The sequence below is a fragment of the Spea bombifrons genome, chromosome 3 (assembly GCF_027358695.1).
Source record: "Spea bombifrons isolate aSpeBom1 chromosome 3, aSpeBom1.2.pri, whole genome shotgun sequence".
In the NCBI taxonomy this organism is placed as follows: Eukaryota; Metazoa; Chordata; class Amphibia; order Anura; family Pelobatidae; genus Spea; species Spea bombifrons.
Window position 1 is genome coordinate 11,879,194 of NC_071089.1, and position 15,294 is coordinate 11,894,487.

A 15,294-nucleotide genomic window follows, 5' to 3' on the forward strand; every position below is an offset into this window, starting at 1 on the left:
TTGATCCAAGAAATCAAGGACATGTTTCGCATTAAAAGGCAGACGGCATCGAATGTTATGCCAATAAGCCCATGTGTCACACACAATTGTGAGGGGAATGGGATTATTTAATGCTGGGTTGCTATGAGAATAAGAGTAATTTGAACTCGACTCGATCAGGTTTCATCTCATCAAAATTTGGACAAGACATTTCCATTTTCCAACGCCACCGGTGTAAAATAAGACGGGGACTTGATGATGTGTAGCATAACAAGATGTGGGGTTTGTTTGTCATGGGTTTCATAAGAGAATGTTTAAATAAAAACACGAGCAAGGTCGCTTTGACTTCTGCGGCAAGGATATTCTCTAATTTCTGTACAAACAAATGGCTTCCGTTTCTCTGCTTGTTATTAAAGAATTGTACGATTTCAGTAAGCACAAACTGAGCAGGGGCGAGTCTAGGGCTAGAGGTGCCTGGTTACATTATTTCTTGCCTCCCACCCATACCTATAACATGCGCCCATACTAACACGCAACGTATATACATAATACCCCCCCATCACTAATCCTAGGCTCACCCAGAACACGCTACCACCGTGTTCTGACGGAATATACTCATACACGCTAACACCTTACACATACACTACGCATTCACCCTCTCCCTGCAGCTCAGGATCTCCATGCAAGCTGCCACCCTACCACCGCAGGATCACGTAACCCGCATGGACACAAGTTCTCCTTTGTAAATACTAACGACTCTAGGATTTACAAACACTCAAGCCTCCTCCAAGGGTGTACCTTATTGGCACCAATATAGGCTACGCTCCTATGTTTGGAAGCACAAATCCGATTTACAGTAAGTCTGGTAAAACTCCAGCTAGAGACCACACAACAGTTTGATCACAAACACATTTGGGAAAAGCGAGGCCTGTACTGAGGCCAAGATAGTAATAGGCTTGAAGGTTTTCCTCTCTTGGAAGATAATATAGACCTGTTCATATTAGTCGAAGAGAACAAAGTAGGTGGCATTTACAACACAGAAAACACAAGGAAACCGCAAGACTTATATTTCTAGACGAAAAATATTGTTACCACTAGGATGTAAAAAGTATTTTCTGTTATTTCATGAACAGCTCTCTGCAATTGTTCACAGATCCCAAAGTTGAACGCCAAATGTTGTCGTCTTCGATTTGTTTGGTGTTTTTCCCATCAAAATATTGTATATCTGAAGTACGCGCTAATTGGGCCTGTTTTAAAACACTAAAGATCTCTTCATCTGTCTTTTAAGTAAATGAGCACTTTCCTGAGAAACACAATCCCCAGGAATTTATTGGTGTTCTGTTGTCTATAGTCAAACACTAAAAAAACTATAAACCTGTCCCACTCCCTCAGACACCAGCTAGTGCCACATGGCAGATATCAATTGCACATTAATCAGATTCTAAAAACAAGGCGTTTGGAAGGCCAGTTACAAGGGAAGCCATCAGATACATCCACTGAAAGGAAAACAGATACGGAATACCTAGTTTGAATCATACCCCTAAGAAAATGAGCCAACACTGAGATTAATTGGTGTATTTGGTTACATTGTAGTGTCTTTGAACAATTTAGGCAGAATGCAAACTGAGATCGGTGGGAATTAAAAGCAGAGTGCGATGGGCAATAAGGTTTTAAAGACCCTTAAGAAGTTAGGAAGAACCGGACGTAGACCTCAATCTATAGCCATGATTGAGGTGAAGGAACAGGGTGACACAGGCTAATAAAATATATTGAGAGTAGTTGTGGCTATGTAAAAAAAAAAAAAAAAAATACATATGTAAACCTTAATCTGCGCTTTTTAATAGAAGAAAAAAATAAAATATGCCCCATATGATTCTTTACAACAGAAAGTACAACTAAAGATAATACTAAGGCATAGTTTCCAAGGCTCCCTTCTGTTCTCTAGGGAAAACGGGGTTTATTCATTAAAGGGGGAGTTGTAGTTTCAACCCCACACTTCAATATTCATTATACAGGGCAGACACTGGCAGGTGCTTCAGTAAGAAGGGCTGAGCTGGCCCTCGACGAAATCTCATAATACAGTACTAGCCAAGCCTGTCCTGTAGCAGAAGCTTCATAGTGTATAGTGAAGCCATGATGAATAGACCCCAAAATCTTTGGGGCGCTTTCCAATTAAATGATTCCTCTAGGACAAGAATATCATCAGCGTAATCAACAAAGCTGTGGGTTTATTTACCCTAGCGTGAAGCGGAGCCGTGTTCTCTGATCATACATTCACTTTATTCAGTAGTATTAATTTTAATAGACTGGTTGCGTAAGGGTAGCCTGTACTCTTCATGAACTTACTGGAGACATTAGATTAAGCTATATTTTCACAGCTCACCGCTTGGCCTCTGCTTTTTGTTCCAGTGATTGAATCTTTGGAGTCTTACATTTGTCACACCCAGATCGTATGAACAAAATTTATCTTGCCTCCTAATTCAGACACTTCAGGGAACGCAGCCAAACCGGGGCAGGAACTCTATACGGGGGCTATGCCCACACAAGTTACTGAAAAATGGAACAACTTCAAATGTAGCAGGGAAACAATGCTGGCAGATTAACACAAGATCATTGGTAAATAAAACACTACACAAACTCATCGTGGTTGGAAATGAGTTACCATAGCTGTTAGTTGGAAAATATATTGGATTATTCGCTAAAAGGCTGATTATGGTGACTTTTACTATGCAGGTTTCAGGGAGTTTCTCCTACTGAGTTGAGTTGACCATGCAGGTCCCCCCATGATGCTTACTTTAGTGAGAGGACACTCATATTAACGATCCATGATTTATTGAAAAGCCAGCACTTCTAACAGGTAATGGTCCTTCACAATGTATGGAAAAGTCAGGGAGATGACATGTTTTATCTCAACTCCGTGTCCGCAAATAAAGCCCAAATTATTTCCACGATCGTATATTTATTAGGGGTCTGTAGGACCTGGCACTAGAAGAGTTTGGGAAGGTTAAAAAAAAATATCTATATTTTCTGTTCTCTCTAAGTGTTTGCAAGACTTGAGCAGCCTTGAAACATGCCCGAGACACGGATCCGCTGTCACGGTATTTATGTTTTTAGAGCACATTTAATTACCCAGTGATTCAGGTCCAAAAACACTATGTGGTTCCAAGAAGCTCTTGCAATAAATACCAGGCATCAATGCAACAATTCTCTCCTGGATTTGGCATTAAGCAAACAACCCCTTGATATAATCCTCCTCTGTAAACAAAAGGCAGGCGGCTAAGTAAACTGTATGAAGAAGCTGTCTGCAAATGTTATCAGTTCAAGACTGGCTTTATCAGTGGAAGAAGAACTCTGCCCACAAGACACTTCAGGCAGATGTAATCAGACCCGCCATGTTTTACATATATCTGGAGGACCTATGGGTAGGTTTGAATGCATGAAAGACCTCTACCTAAATGTATTTCCTGATTCTTCTGGCCAAATCCACCCATTACGCAATATAATTAAACATGGTTAGCCTGGCTATTAATGCGACCATTTGGGCTAATGATACTGGTTAATACACCTAGCAAAACATGGTTTATTCACTGTGAATTTCCATAAAGGATTGGTACTCAAATTGGAGGAGACCGGTTCTTTTTGGACGTAAGTGGTAGGCAAAAGATTATTAAAGAGTGAAACAACAAGGTGAGTGCGCCCCGATATGCTATATAAGATCATTAAAGTGACACTCCAGCCATGCTATGCCTTGTAATGCACGTGATAACCTCAGTGTCCCTTGAAATTAACACTTTTCCAATCTTGCAAACGCATGGAGGGATTTAGCAGAAGGTTTTGCAGAACATCCGTTTGTCCAAACGTACGTTCTGCTCGTCACTGCGCAAGCGCTATACTCGTCACCAGCCGGATCCAGCGCCGATTGCGTAGGAGCTCCCCATGCAAGTTGTTGGCGGCTTCAAGACCATAGAGGGAGTGGAGTGCTGCGGCTTTTCTTAAAGGTGTACATCTGAAGGACAAGGTCTCAAATTCCATATTATATACTGCGTATATATATATTTGTCACTGTCATATTAATAGCGATTCTGCTCGCAAGCTTACAATCTACAGTAATGTACAGTTATAACCACATATTAAAGCAGAACCTGTATTCAATAAATCAGATATGTTTTTCTTCAGTTTTAGGATCATAAACTAGAAAAGTAGAACATTTTTGAAGGTAATCTGGCTTTATCAGCAGGAGAGAGTTTTGATTTTTGGTTACACACACATTTTCCTGACTTTGTTAAAAGAAAAAAAATCTATTGACAATTTTTGTAACAAATCTTCATATAATTATATTTTTATAATTTCCTTTATTCCAGGGCAAGATCAGTCCTAAAGTAAACATGGGGTTAGTTCCTAGGATGTGCTCATGTGATGACCGTTTTGGAAATTTTCAGTACCATAAATATTTTCTTTTTTTATTGCGGGACTAAGTTTAACAGTCGACTTCTCAACCATAACTTCACAAAGGAACATTTTAAGAATTATTATTGTTAAATGGCTGGCGTAAATCAGAGAGCTTCTCCTACGACCATTGTTCACCTGTCAGCTCTTTTTTTGGCAATTATTAATAGAAATGAAGTGTGTGGCTGAGACATATTTTTGTGTCACCGATAACAATGAATTCAGAAGAATTGAAAACAAATTGCGTTCATGGGTCATTGTCGGCCAATCAAAGGTTTCATTTTTTTAAGAAGAATTGAATCACCTGAAATCAGTTTATGTGGTTCAGCGAGGAAGAACTGACAAGTCTGATTTATCACAGAAGTTGAGCCAAACCAAGTCATCTGTATAAAACAAAATTCTACAAAAATACATTTTAGAAGGAACTATGCGTGTTTCCAATGGAACCTTCCAGATCTACTATTGGGTGTAATACATGGCGACAAAATGGGGGAACTGGCCAAGCCTTCTAAAGACCCCGCAGAGGCCCAGTTGTGATGTAAGGAGGTTTTACTTCACCGACAGGCCAGTAGAAGCAGTGGAGGTTAATCTGGAAAAAGGACCATATATAAGCTTTGAGGTGTTATAGAAGTAAAATGGACAGACTACGTGAGCTGAATGGTTCTTATTTACCATGAAATTCTATACTGAATGAATTATGTTACTAGTAAATAAACTTGGTTTATTCCGATGGTTCTAAACTGGCATGGAGACGTGTCTGCATCACCACTATCCTCATTATGGATACTCACTAGTGGCTGTCCATGCTGGCCGTCATGTCGACTTCTTCATAATAGGGGAAAAAATAACATTAAAAATCTATCTTTGTCCTATAACAAAAATGTACACTTGGGAACTCTCTAGGTTTGACACGGAGTGTCCGGGTAAAGCCCCGCTTCCCTGGGTCTATTTGTTATTTCTCTGGGCCAGGCGAGCTGTGCTTGGCCATCTTCGCTCAATGTCTACTTCTCTCCACGGACTAAAGGCTCTCTGTGGCTAGCCTCGTCTCTTCCACAAAGCCATTCCCCCAGGTAGCCGACACAGGGATGTTCCCGGATATGTGTACACATGTTATGTAATGGAATCTACATCCATGAAGCAGTTTTTTTCTTTTTATCTGTTAGCAGCGTGGTGGGAAAGAGTTTTCCTTGCACCTGTCGCTTCTTGTTGTGTCTCAGAGTAATGTTGCACAGACACTGGCAAGGGAAACTCTAACCTCTCCCTGTCCAAAATGGAAATCCATTGACTCTTCTAAAGCACAGTGTGTTTTGCCAGCATTCTCCCTTTAACTACAGTTAAGTAAATTAAAGCTTTTTCGGAGGACAATGTCGAGATCCATGCTGTGGGTTTCCTGCACAGCTGTCTCCTTCTGGAGAGTAACGGTGCAACAACTGGTGCATGATGGCAACTCACCCGAGTGTTACAGTCTGTTTACTGGAACAAAAGGCGCTCGCTCGCAGATGTGTGCTTTCTGCGATGGATTATTGTATTCCTGTAAAAACACCAGCATACCGACACACACAGGAACCCACACGCTCCCATCAAAATTACAGAATCAGGGGCTTTTTAATTCCAGTTAAACATTGACCTCTAGGGAACACTTTCAGTAATATCAGAAGAGGGAGCATTGAGCTGTACTAAATTATCATTTTGCTTCTATGTGGAAAGACCTTTCCTACCTTCCCACCATCATAGAGATTAAGTCACATCTCACGCATCACAGGTTGCACATGACACGGGCCGGGCTCTGTTATGACAGAATATGGGGTTTATCTTCCTTTACCTTAGCCCTTTAAGTGCTGTGTATTGGGCTATAGTTAGCGGCAAAAAAATAGCTTATACTTTTAATAGGGAAATGCATATTATGTATATATATATATATATATATATATATATATATATATATATATATACACATACATACACATACATAAACACACTAGGGTTAAAAAATTAGCCTTTTAAACTTACAAGGATTTGTGAATACAACGTGACATTGGAACACAAGAGTGATGGGAGTGATAAAGGGCCTCTGTACACCTATGAAGATATTCCATTAAAAATCAGCCGTTTCCAGCTACAATAGTCATTTACAACATTAACCCTGTCTGCACTGGATTTCTGATCCAGTTCATGTTATTTTAATGAACAAAATCTGATTTTTTTTTTCAAAAACAAAGAAATTCCTAAGTGACCCCCAACCTTTGTACGGTAGCGTAATTTCTTTATAGGACACTTTACTAGTGAAAATGTGCATAACCCCCCCATTAAATAAATATGCAAAATTTGTGGTGACATTACACATACGGGGTTAAGTGCAATAATAAAAAGAAACCCATTCCACAATCAATCAGTGCAGGGATCCGAGTGCCGCTAAGTAGGAGATTGCTGAGTGCACTTCACCTCCTACATGCGCTGCTCTATAACAGCACTCGCTAGTATACAAAGCAGCTACATTTCTAACTTTTCTTTATAAAACCATAAATAAAACAAAGGAATTACAATAGGGGGCCGTGAAATTTACCATTAAAACCGACAATAGACAATTTGACAATAAGATTAACACACAAGGCACACCGGTAGAGGTAGAGAAGGCCTGCTCTTGTAAGAGTTTTGTAAGATTTCTGGCCCTTCCTTCCATCTGCAAACATAATTATACGTTTCTTGGAAATACAGAATTCTTGAATGAGCTGGTTCTTTCTGGGTATGTCACTAACTGTACCCTTAGATTTAATTCACGATTAGCTGCTAATGGGCAGAATCACCGAAGAATATCCATATTCCTGTAAGCGATGACATCATTTTTGGCACCGGGCAAATCACTTTATATTCTTGAATCAACATTGAAAGCAGTCATGTTGACAGAGTTTATGTTCTCTTGGGCAGAAGCCCTGCTTTTAATAAGAAGAGATTTATAAAAGACCTTAAGGTTGTTACCAAAGGGAAAGTGTGTGTGTGTATATATATATATATATATGTTATGTTTAAAAAAATATCACGTTTTGTGGCAATACCAACAACTGCCATCCATTACTAACCAATATAAAAATTATTTTTTTTAATAAGGCATTTTGAGAGGACAATGCTTTGTTAGAAAAAGCATTGTATTTATTGGTGATAAATGGTTTTCCCTAAAAAAAAAAATGCATTCATTTTGCAAATGCTCAAGAAACTTATACAACTCAGAATTTTCTGACTTAAATACCGCTACCCTTGTCAAATGTGACATCATCAGCCTGTAAGAAGTCCCTATTTAGCCACAAGCTGCAGTACGTAAGTGGAAGTTGCATGGCTCTCTGCTTGTAAGGAAAAGGCAACAATCATGGTTACTGCGTGAAGATCCCTCGGCCAGCAGCCTGCAGCGACAGCAAGAGAGATCTGCGAATATACGAGCTGGGCTGCAGTTTTGTGGGGAAAATAATCTTGCTTTGCATGATGCCCCCCCCTTCCTGCCCTCTTGAATATGATTCCTGGGCATTTAATAATTATAAATATACTGGAGGGGGTCCTTGAACAGAGTTGCCCCAGGGCCCCACCTGACCATGATCTGGCCCTGCATGAACAATGTATAGAATGCGTATGAATGGCATACCTCCTCCATAGTAAGTAAGCAGCTTTCTTATTGGGTAAAAAAACTTTTAAATGTGATGTGATGGCTGGATGCGGCATTGTGGTTATGTACCTGTCATCTATTAGCTTCTCGCGTACCCCCTCTATACATGCAGAGAGGTGCAATAAACCCAGGGTCTTTTAAATACAAAGAACAGGACGCAGAGCATTACTATAATCAAAGAACAGCTTCAAATATAACCCAACAAACAGCTCCAGATCAAAAGGTTGTGGTCAACAGAGAATAAAAACCTGGATGAAAAAAAAATCTGAAGTAAGGCCAACAAGTGAAACCGAGCCAAGAAATTCATTCAAAATGATATATATCGGAAAATAGCAAGTTCTGCTGCTTAAACACTCTAATAAAGCATTCATGACAGTGGAAACTTAAGGAACGGGAGTGGAACAGAAAGGGGAAAATCAAATATATATGTATATATATATATATATATATATATATATATATAATAAATAAATATATCTTTAAGCCGTGTGGGAAGGACAAATAGATTTATAACACTACATGCACTGAAAGAGAATGCAGAGCACACAAAACACTAAGTCCGAAATTAGAGAAAGCCCGACGCGGAGCGTCCTTTGGCCCTTTTGCCATTTAGAGGGGAATCTGTACTTTAAAGGCATAGCTACGTTATATCCCAGAACGCTACGGCCAACAGGTTTAAGATTTATTTCATGAAGGAATTCATTGTCTCCCTGGCCAAAAGGTAGATTTCCAGCTGTTTTTGAAAACAGCTCCCATTATTCTCTGCTGTTACAAGGGCTGGCTAGGAATTATAGGTGTTGAATTCCAATAACAGCCGGTGACCTACTTTTGTGGCGCACCTACTATAAAGAAAAAGCACTTAATAGAGAGGGAGTTAGATGTAATATATGGGAGTTTTACTTTACAGTGGCTAAATGGAACAGCTTCTCATCAGAGGTGGTAGAGGCTAATACAGTGAGGGAGTTTAAACATGCATGGGGTAGGCATAAAGCTAATCTAAGATAAGACCAAGAACTGATTAAGATCTAAGTCCTTACATCAGGGAGAATGGTCAGTCTAGATGGGCTGAATGACTCTTATCTGGCATCAATTCTGTAAGTCATTACCAAGATCACACAGAGTAAAGAATTCTCATCATTAGATATTCCTCAAGCTGTATTTAAAGCAACAAGTAAGCGCTCAATTTTCTAGCAATAGTGTAATCTGTAAAGTATAAATGTTTAATTACGTTCCTAATATTGTCAGAACAGAAAAGTTTTATAACAAAAAAGATCGGTCAAACGACAGACCGTCTCTATTTTGTCGGCCTTCACCTATTTTTGCCCGTGCGCTGGCCAGTATTTTCTGTTTTCCCAGGTGCTATAAAAAGGAGGCTTTAACGTATCCGAGAGTTCCAGGAGCACATCTAAGGTCGTAGAAGTTTGAGGTTACTTGCTTACAACCTAAACAGACAAAGCAGACGGTAACTCAGGCTGCACAGCCAGAGCCGACGGCACACAAGCTTTTTCCCCATAGACCGTATCTAAGAGACTGAGCCGACTTGGCATACGGAAAAAGTATCAAGATCTCTTCCAAACTAACCTCAGCACAGGGAAGCCATTCCTTTCAGTCTGTTCACATAACTTATTTTTGGTCTAAAGACAGATAACATTCAGTACTTAACGTGCTCCTGAATATAAATACAAATTAACTAAGAGTTGGATTAAATCCTTTGGGTAAGAGAAAGAAGGCTGGCCTCATCCGGCTGCATGTAGAGAATAACATATGCAGATATTTATAAGAGGGGAAAGTGGATCGCGTACGATAGATGGGAAGAGTGGGTAACCAAATCCTTCTCCGTGCACTTAGCAGGTTAGGTGACCTTGTTTAACGCAGCTATACTACATTTCCCAGCATGCACTGGGTGGTGATAGACGTCCAGAATCAGACCACCAGCCCTCTCCTCCCAAAATGGGTCATGTTCAGGAAGAGGAGGCGAAGGTCCTCTGGCTCAGCCCTCATTTTTGGTGCCTTGATGTTTTTCTGCACATTTTTGTTACCATGGTAACAGCACTGACTTCACAAACGGTATTATTTTTAGCGATGTAACAAGCACGGTGTGTACACATAAAAAAACTCATCATTATACAGACCAAGGTACACTTATTGAAGAAAAATGCTTTTATCAAATGTCGCGCTTAAACTTTTTACAATAAATCTATGGGCTCAGTAGGTGCCCCTCCCCTGCTTCATGGTCAGAATATTCTCATCACTGAATGGTTGCTTGAAGCAGCCAATCAGTGGCACGAAAACATTCCCATTGGTATAAATGACAGTGCTCAGACTGGCGGTAAGTATGTCTTGGGGAGAGAGTTGTGTTCAGCCAAACACATCTTCAGCAAGGAAAGTGGGGGAGAGGCAAAAACATATGGGGGATTCTGCAACAAAGATATTTGAGTTATAGCTAAATACTTTCAATCCACTATGAATATATTTCTACCACATACCTTGACTTTTAGACTTTCCAAGATAGTTAATGAACAAAGTCAATAGATCAATAAAAGCAGCCCTGGTTATCAAACACGGATTTTGCCTAAAAAAGAAAAAAAATAAGAACCATTAAACATCAATTATTATTTAAAAAGAATCCTGAGATAAGCATTAGAACTGAAGGCCTGTTTCGAGTGGTTCATGTATTGGAATACGCACATACAAGGCATTAATGGGTTTAGACTGTTTTTCCTTCTTTCTGGGTATTTTTTAAGTTTATTTTTTATCTAACCTTTTCAACTAACATGATTTTGATTAGCACTTTACTAATGACAGGAAACACCCGGGACTTTTGGTTTTCAGTAACCTTAATATGTGAGATGTATAACCTTTACCATCACACGATATATACATCAGCATTTAATTCTTAAACAGAAATGTTTCATTTCGCATGTCTTCTCCCATAATGACCATTAATAAATCAAGTCAGTGACATCATGAGCTATTAATTCATTGTGTAACGTTGTGGAATTGGAACGACATAGTTCATGAAACTTGAAAAAAAGCTGGGTGAAAAAAAGTGTAGCTTCTATTGTGTAAAATGCGTAGAAAGAAAAGAAATATAATCCACCCAAAGAATACAAAGCCATTTGCAACCTGCAAGTATTCAGAATAGTGAAGGCGTTTTTACAGACATTGTTCATCCACTGATCCTTCCACGCTACAGATCTTAGTTATTAAGTGGAAGCTGCAGCACAACAGCTATCTACAGTCCCATTTCTGTGCCTCTAATTGGTTGTTTCAATCAGTGGTAAGAAAATGATCCCATTGAGTTAGACCCTCAATCCCCCCCACACCGAACTCTTAATTTGCCAAAAATGGAGCACTCTGGCAGTGAGCATACCACATGGGCGCCGGCAGAAGGGGATGTTGTCCTAGTGCTTGCCTAGGAGCCGGGGGCAATGAAAAAAGCAAATACATAAGGCAGCGGCGTATGCATGATTGAGGAAATGAATGAGTATCTGTGAATGGGTGACTGAATGTGTATTTGTAAATGAGTGAATTAATGTTTGTGAATGAGTAAATGAATGAATGTGTGTGTGTGATAACATTGATGTGTAAGTGGTTGGGAGCATGGCACAGGGAGGTTGTTTGAAGCAAGGATGCCACATGCAGGCTGTTTGGAGGCAATAGGACATGTCCTATGGTTGCCAGGGCTGACTAGTATCAACTATAGGGGGGGGGTATGCAAGGGTGTGAGGGGTGCTGGCTGGGGGCATCACACAAATCAATACTAAAGGGGGAAGAGGGTGGTTGGATAAATATACAATGTGGGGCTTAAATTTAATTTAGTCACTTCAGAGGACAAAACATTCTAGGCCTAGAAATCAGTGAGAGGAAAAGTAAAGGTTTTGTGTTACTTTTATTTCAATCTGCATTTCTTATTAAAGGCCATATTTTCTCTCAGTGAAAAATGAGTGTGGCCCACATATACATTTCTGATGGAGTGACCCACTGCAGAAAAAACTTGGACACCCCTGACATAAGGGGCTATAACTGCAGAATCCACCATATGCAATTGCAACCGGAATACCATGAAAATGTAAAGGCACCATGCAGCTATCAAAGACATTAATGTTTCCCCTTATGAATATCAATATACCTCTATAGCTGGGGCCATACACGAAATATGTTTTAATGGTTAAAAAAAACTAAATTCATTTTTACTCGCAAGTATAGACACATATTACAATACGTTGACAGTACAGGGAATATACCTGGGGATCTAAAACACGTGCAACAGAAAAATACATATACTGCGTTCATGTCAATGTTCAATCAGAGTCTTTCATAAAGAAAAAATGTCTACTTGAAGGACATTTAAACAGATGCTCTTGAAAGGAATATAAATATTTGATTCCATATTTCTATATAAGAACATTTCAAATTAAAATGTGACATCTTTGGTAAATTATTCACATTGTACATACAACAGCAAAGAAAGTCTTAAAGGTTTGTTTATGGGAAAGGGCTACAGAAAAGATACCATAGCGGAGTCAAACCTGGAAGAGTTAGAACATTACAGAATGAGAAAGGTGTTCCAAAAGCAATAGTTTCTTTTGCCAAAGCATACAAATGAAACACGATGTATGTTTCCTTGCCTTTGACATAACAAATTGCTAGCTCTGAACTGAACCCACTGGGTCGGAGAGCTCTTTTTTCCCCTTTTTTTTACAGCTAGTCTTCAGACAGCCACTCAAACATCATACATAAAGCTTTGCCAGAAGGAACCTTTGATAATTTACTAGTTGCTTATTTTTGGCTTCCTTTGCGCCACATAAGAGTATTCCAAAGAAAATCTACCATCTCGTGATTCTTTCTGGACAAACATTCTGCCTTCCCCACTACATAAAAGGAGAGCATTGCTTTTAAGCAGACCAAAACAGGTCCATCACACCAAGTCAGAACATTTTCTGTTGCCTCAGGATTTATTTGGATAGCAAGCCTTGAAAGCAGACTTGTCACCTGAGATAAGTGACATTAATCAGTAGGGTATACATAACTGGTTATATGTTGCGCTAGAATTAAAAAAAAAAAAAAAAAAAAATGGTAAAAAATATCATAATTTGCTAAAGAGAATGTAGGATGGGTCAGCGGCCCAAACTCTCCTGACAAAATCTCTCTTAATGTATGGTTCTCCCACACGTGATTGGTTCGCTTTAGGTTATGGAGCACATAGGTTACATAGAGGCAGCTGCCCTACAGTGAAATTTATTTTCCCCCAGAGGTGCCTAACTCAAGGCTGAAAACAGATAACTATTTCTAAAAAACCCCCGTGTGATCACTAGCAATTGGTTAAACGGTTTTCAGAGGGACTCCCTGGCCTGTTTGCTGTCCTTTGGGCCTGGAGCTGAGCACCAGTGTTATAATTCCATATGGCAATATCCACCTCCAAAGCCTACAACGCTCCACCTGTCCAAATCAGAACTTCTGTGTCAGGAGATGTGGCTAGAGGTGGACAGGCGGCCAGGGCCAGGACCACTCGCCAACCTAATGCATAGAGCCATCTTGTGGCTCTCATAGTAACGGCACAGACCTCATCTGATTTTACAGCTCCCTAGGCCAAGCAGAGGAGATAAGAGGATCTCCTCAATCTGCCCATGATCCCCACTATCGACAAAAAAACAGGACTCTTGGGTGGTATGCTTTTCCAGCTGCAGTATACATAATATATGTGCTGTAGAACATATTTAAGTCCTTTAAACTATGCAAATCTACACTTTTTGAAATGGCAAAGGGACTGCGCGACTAATTGTTTTTCTTCTTTTTTTGCAGATGGTCACCAGGCATTCTCAACAATAAATCATCATTCATTTTGGGCTTGTATTGTGTAATGGAAAATCTGGTCTCTGTGGACCCATGTGCAATTCACGAAAAACATACTAAATATAGTTATTGGGGAGAAACGGGGGAATAATTAATTCTCCGTAAGCTAAGAGTCTTGAATATATATGTACAGGGTAGGCCTGGTCTTGGCAGAAGACCAAAGAATAAGAACGAGAATAAGAGCGAGTGGGAGGGGGTCAAACTAATGTTTCACTTCCATAGGCCTATAAGAGTAACGCTGCACCGTTCAGTGAGGTTAGTTTCAGTATCCATTAATACAATCAGTATTTTTATTATTTTAGTATCCAACTAAAATGCATTTCACGGCTGTAAAGTTTTACATAAGTGCACAAATGTTTGGTCTTTTCAAAAGAAGCCAAATTAATTTTTTCAGTGCCCCAAATTTTGACAAGGAAAGTTGCATTTTAGAAGTTCCAAGCTGTTTTCTTGGTGCTTAAAGACCGTCGTCGATAGTCTTTCCCTGCTTCTGATTTTTATCTAGTTTATTAGGGAGGGTCTTAAGCCGGATCGCTACTACCGTTGGAAGACCAAAACGAGTGATGCTCACTGCAGGACCAGTAAGAAACGATCACTCCAATTCCTGGCTTCAGATGATTGGCTGAGACAAGCTCCGTCATCATCAGGGCAAATCTACAGCCCGCCAACAGGAAATGAGATATATGAGTAGATAAACCCAATTGTTGGAAAATTCCAATGAGAAAGAAAAAAAATACAAGAGAAAGAGGTTCTTAATCATTATCTTAGTCTACTACTCAAGTAACCCTTATCATACCGAATCATAGAAAACTTTGGACCTTGATCTCCCAGTGGACCATATGACCGATGCCCGGCCTATAGGTAAAGCTCTGCCATAAAGCAATCATCCTATATGGTTTGTGAGTAAAGGGCGACACCTAAATACAAACTGCTTAGACAAAATGGCGAAATCCGGGCATAAAAATCGTGTAAAAACATAAAATCAAACACATGCTTTTCTCTGACGCAACATTTAACACTGAAAACTGTTTTCTAAGGGACAACGTCTTTAGGGTGTAATTATGGAAAATAATGCGCTGTGCTCACAAGACAATTGCAGAGAATTAAAAGTATGTGTACATTCATATAAAAATCCTGTTTTTACAAAAAAGCCGTGTAATTAAATGATTCATCAATTAACTTATAACTTGCCACTTAACGGAAAACTAAATTCTATATCTAATGCAGCACACGGTCAGGGTTTAATTTTCTGTACTTTTCTCGTTAAATGCTACAATAATTGGTCTCAAATCAAGTGAGTGTGCATAATTATTTTACTCCGGTACAAGTGAATTGTGACACCGCAAGCAAGCACAGCCGCTTCA

The 15,294-nt window shown here is 39.6% G+C and overlaps 1 protein-coding gene across 1 annotated transcript in view; it reads right to left on the bottom strand.

Annotated features, from left to right (window-relative positions):
- Window positions 1-15,294, bottom strand: part of THADA (THADA armadillo repeat containing) — a 194,516-nt gene that overhangs the window by 42,093 nt on the left and 137,129 nt on the right. Inside the window, exon 31 of the mRNA XM_053458824.1 lies at window positions 10,564-10,649. Within this exon, the coding sequence (XP_053314799.1) occupies window positions 10,564-10,649 (86 nt within the window). The remainder of the gene's footprint in view (window positions 1-10,563; window positions 10,650-15,294) is intronic.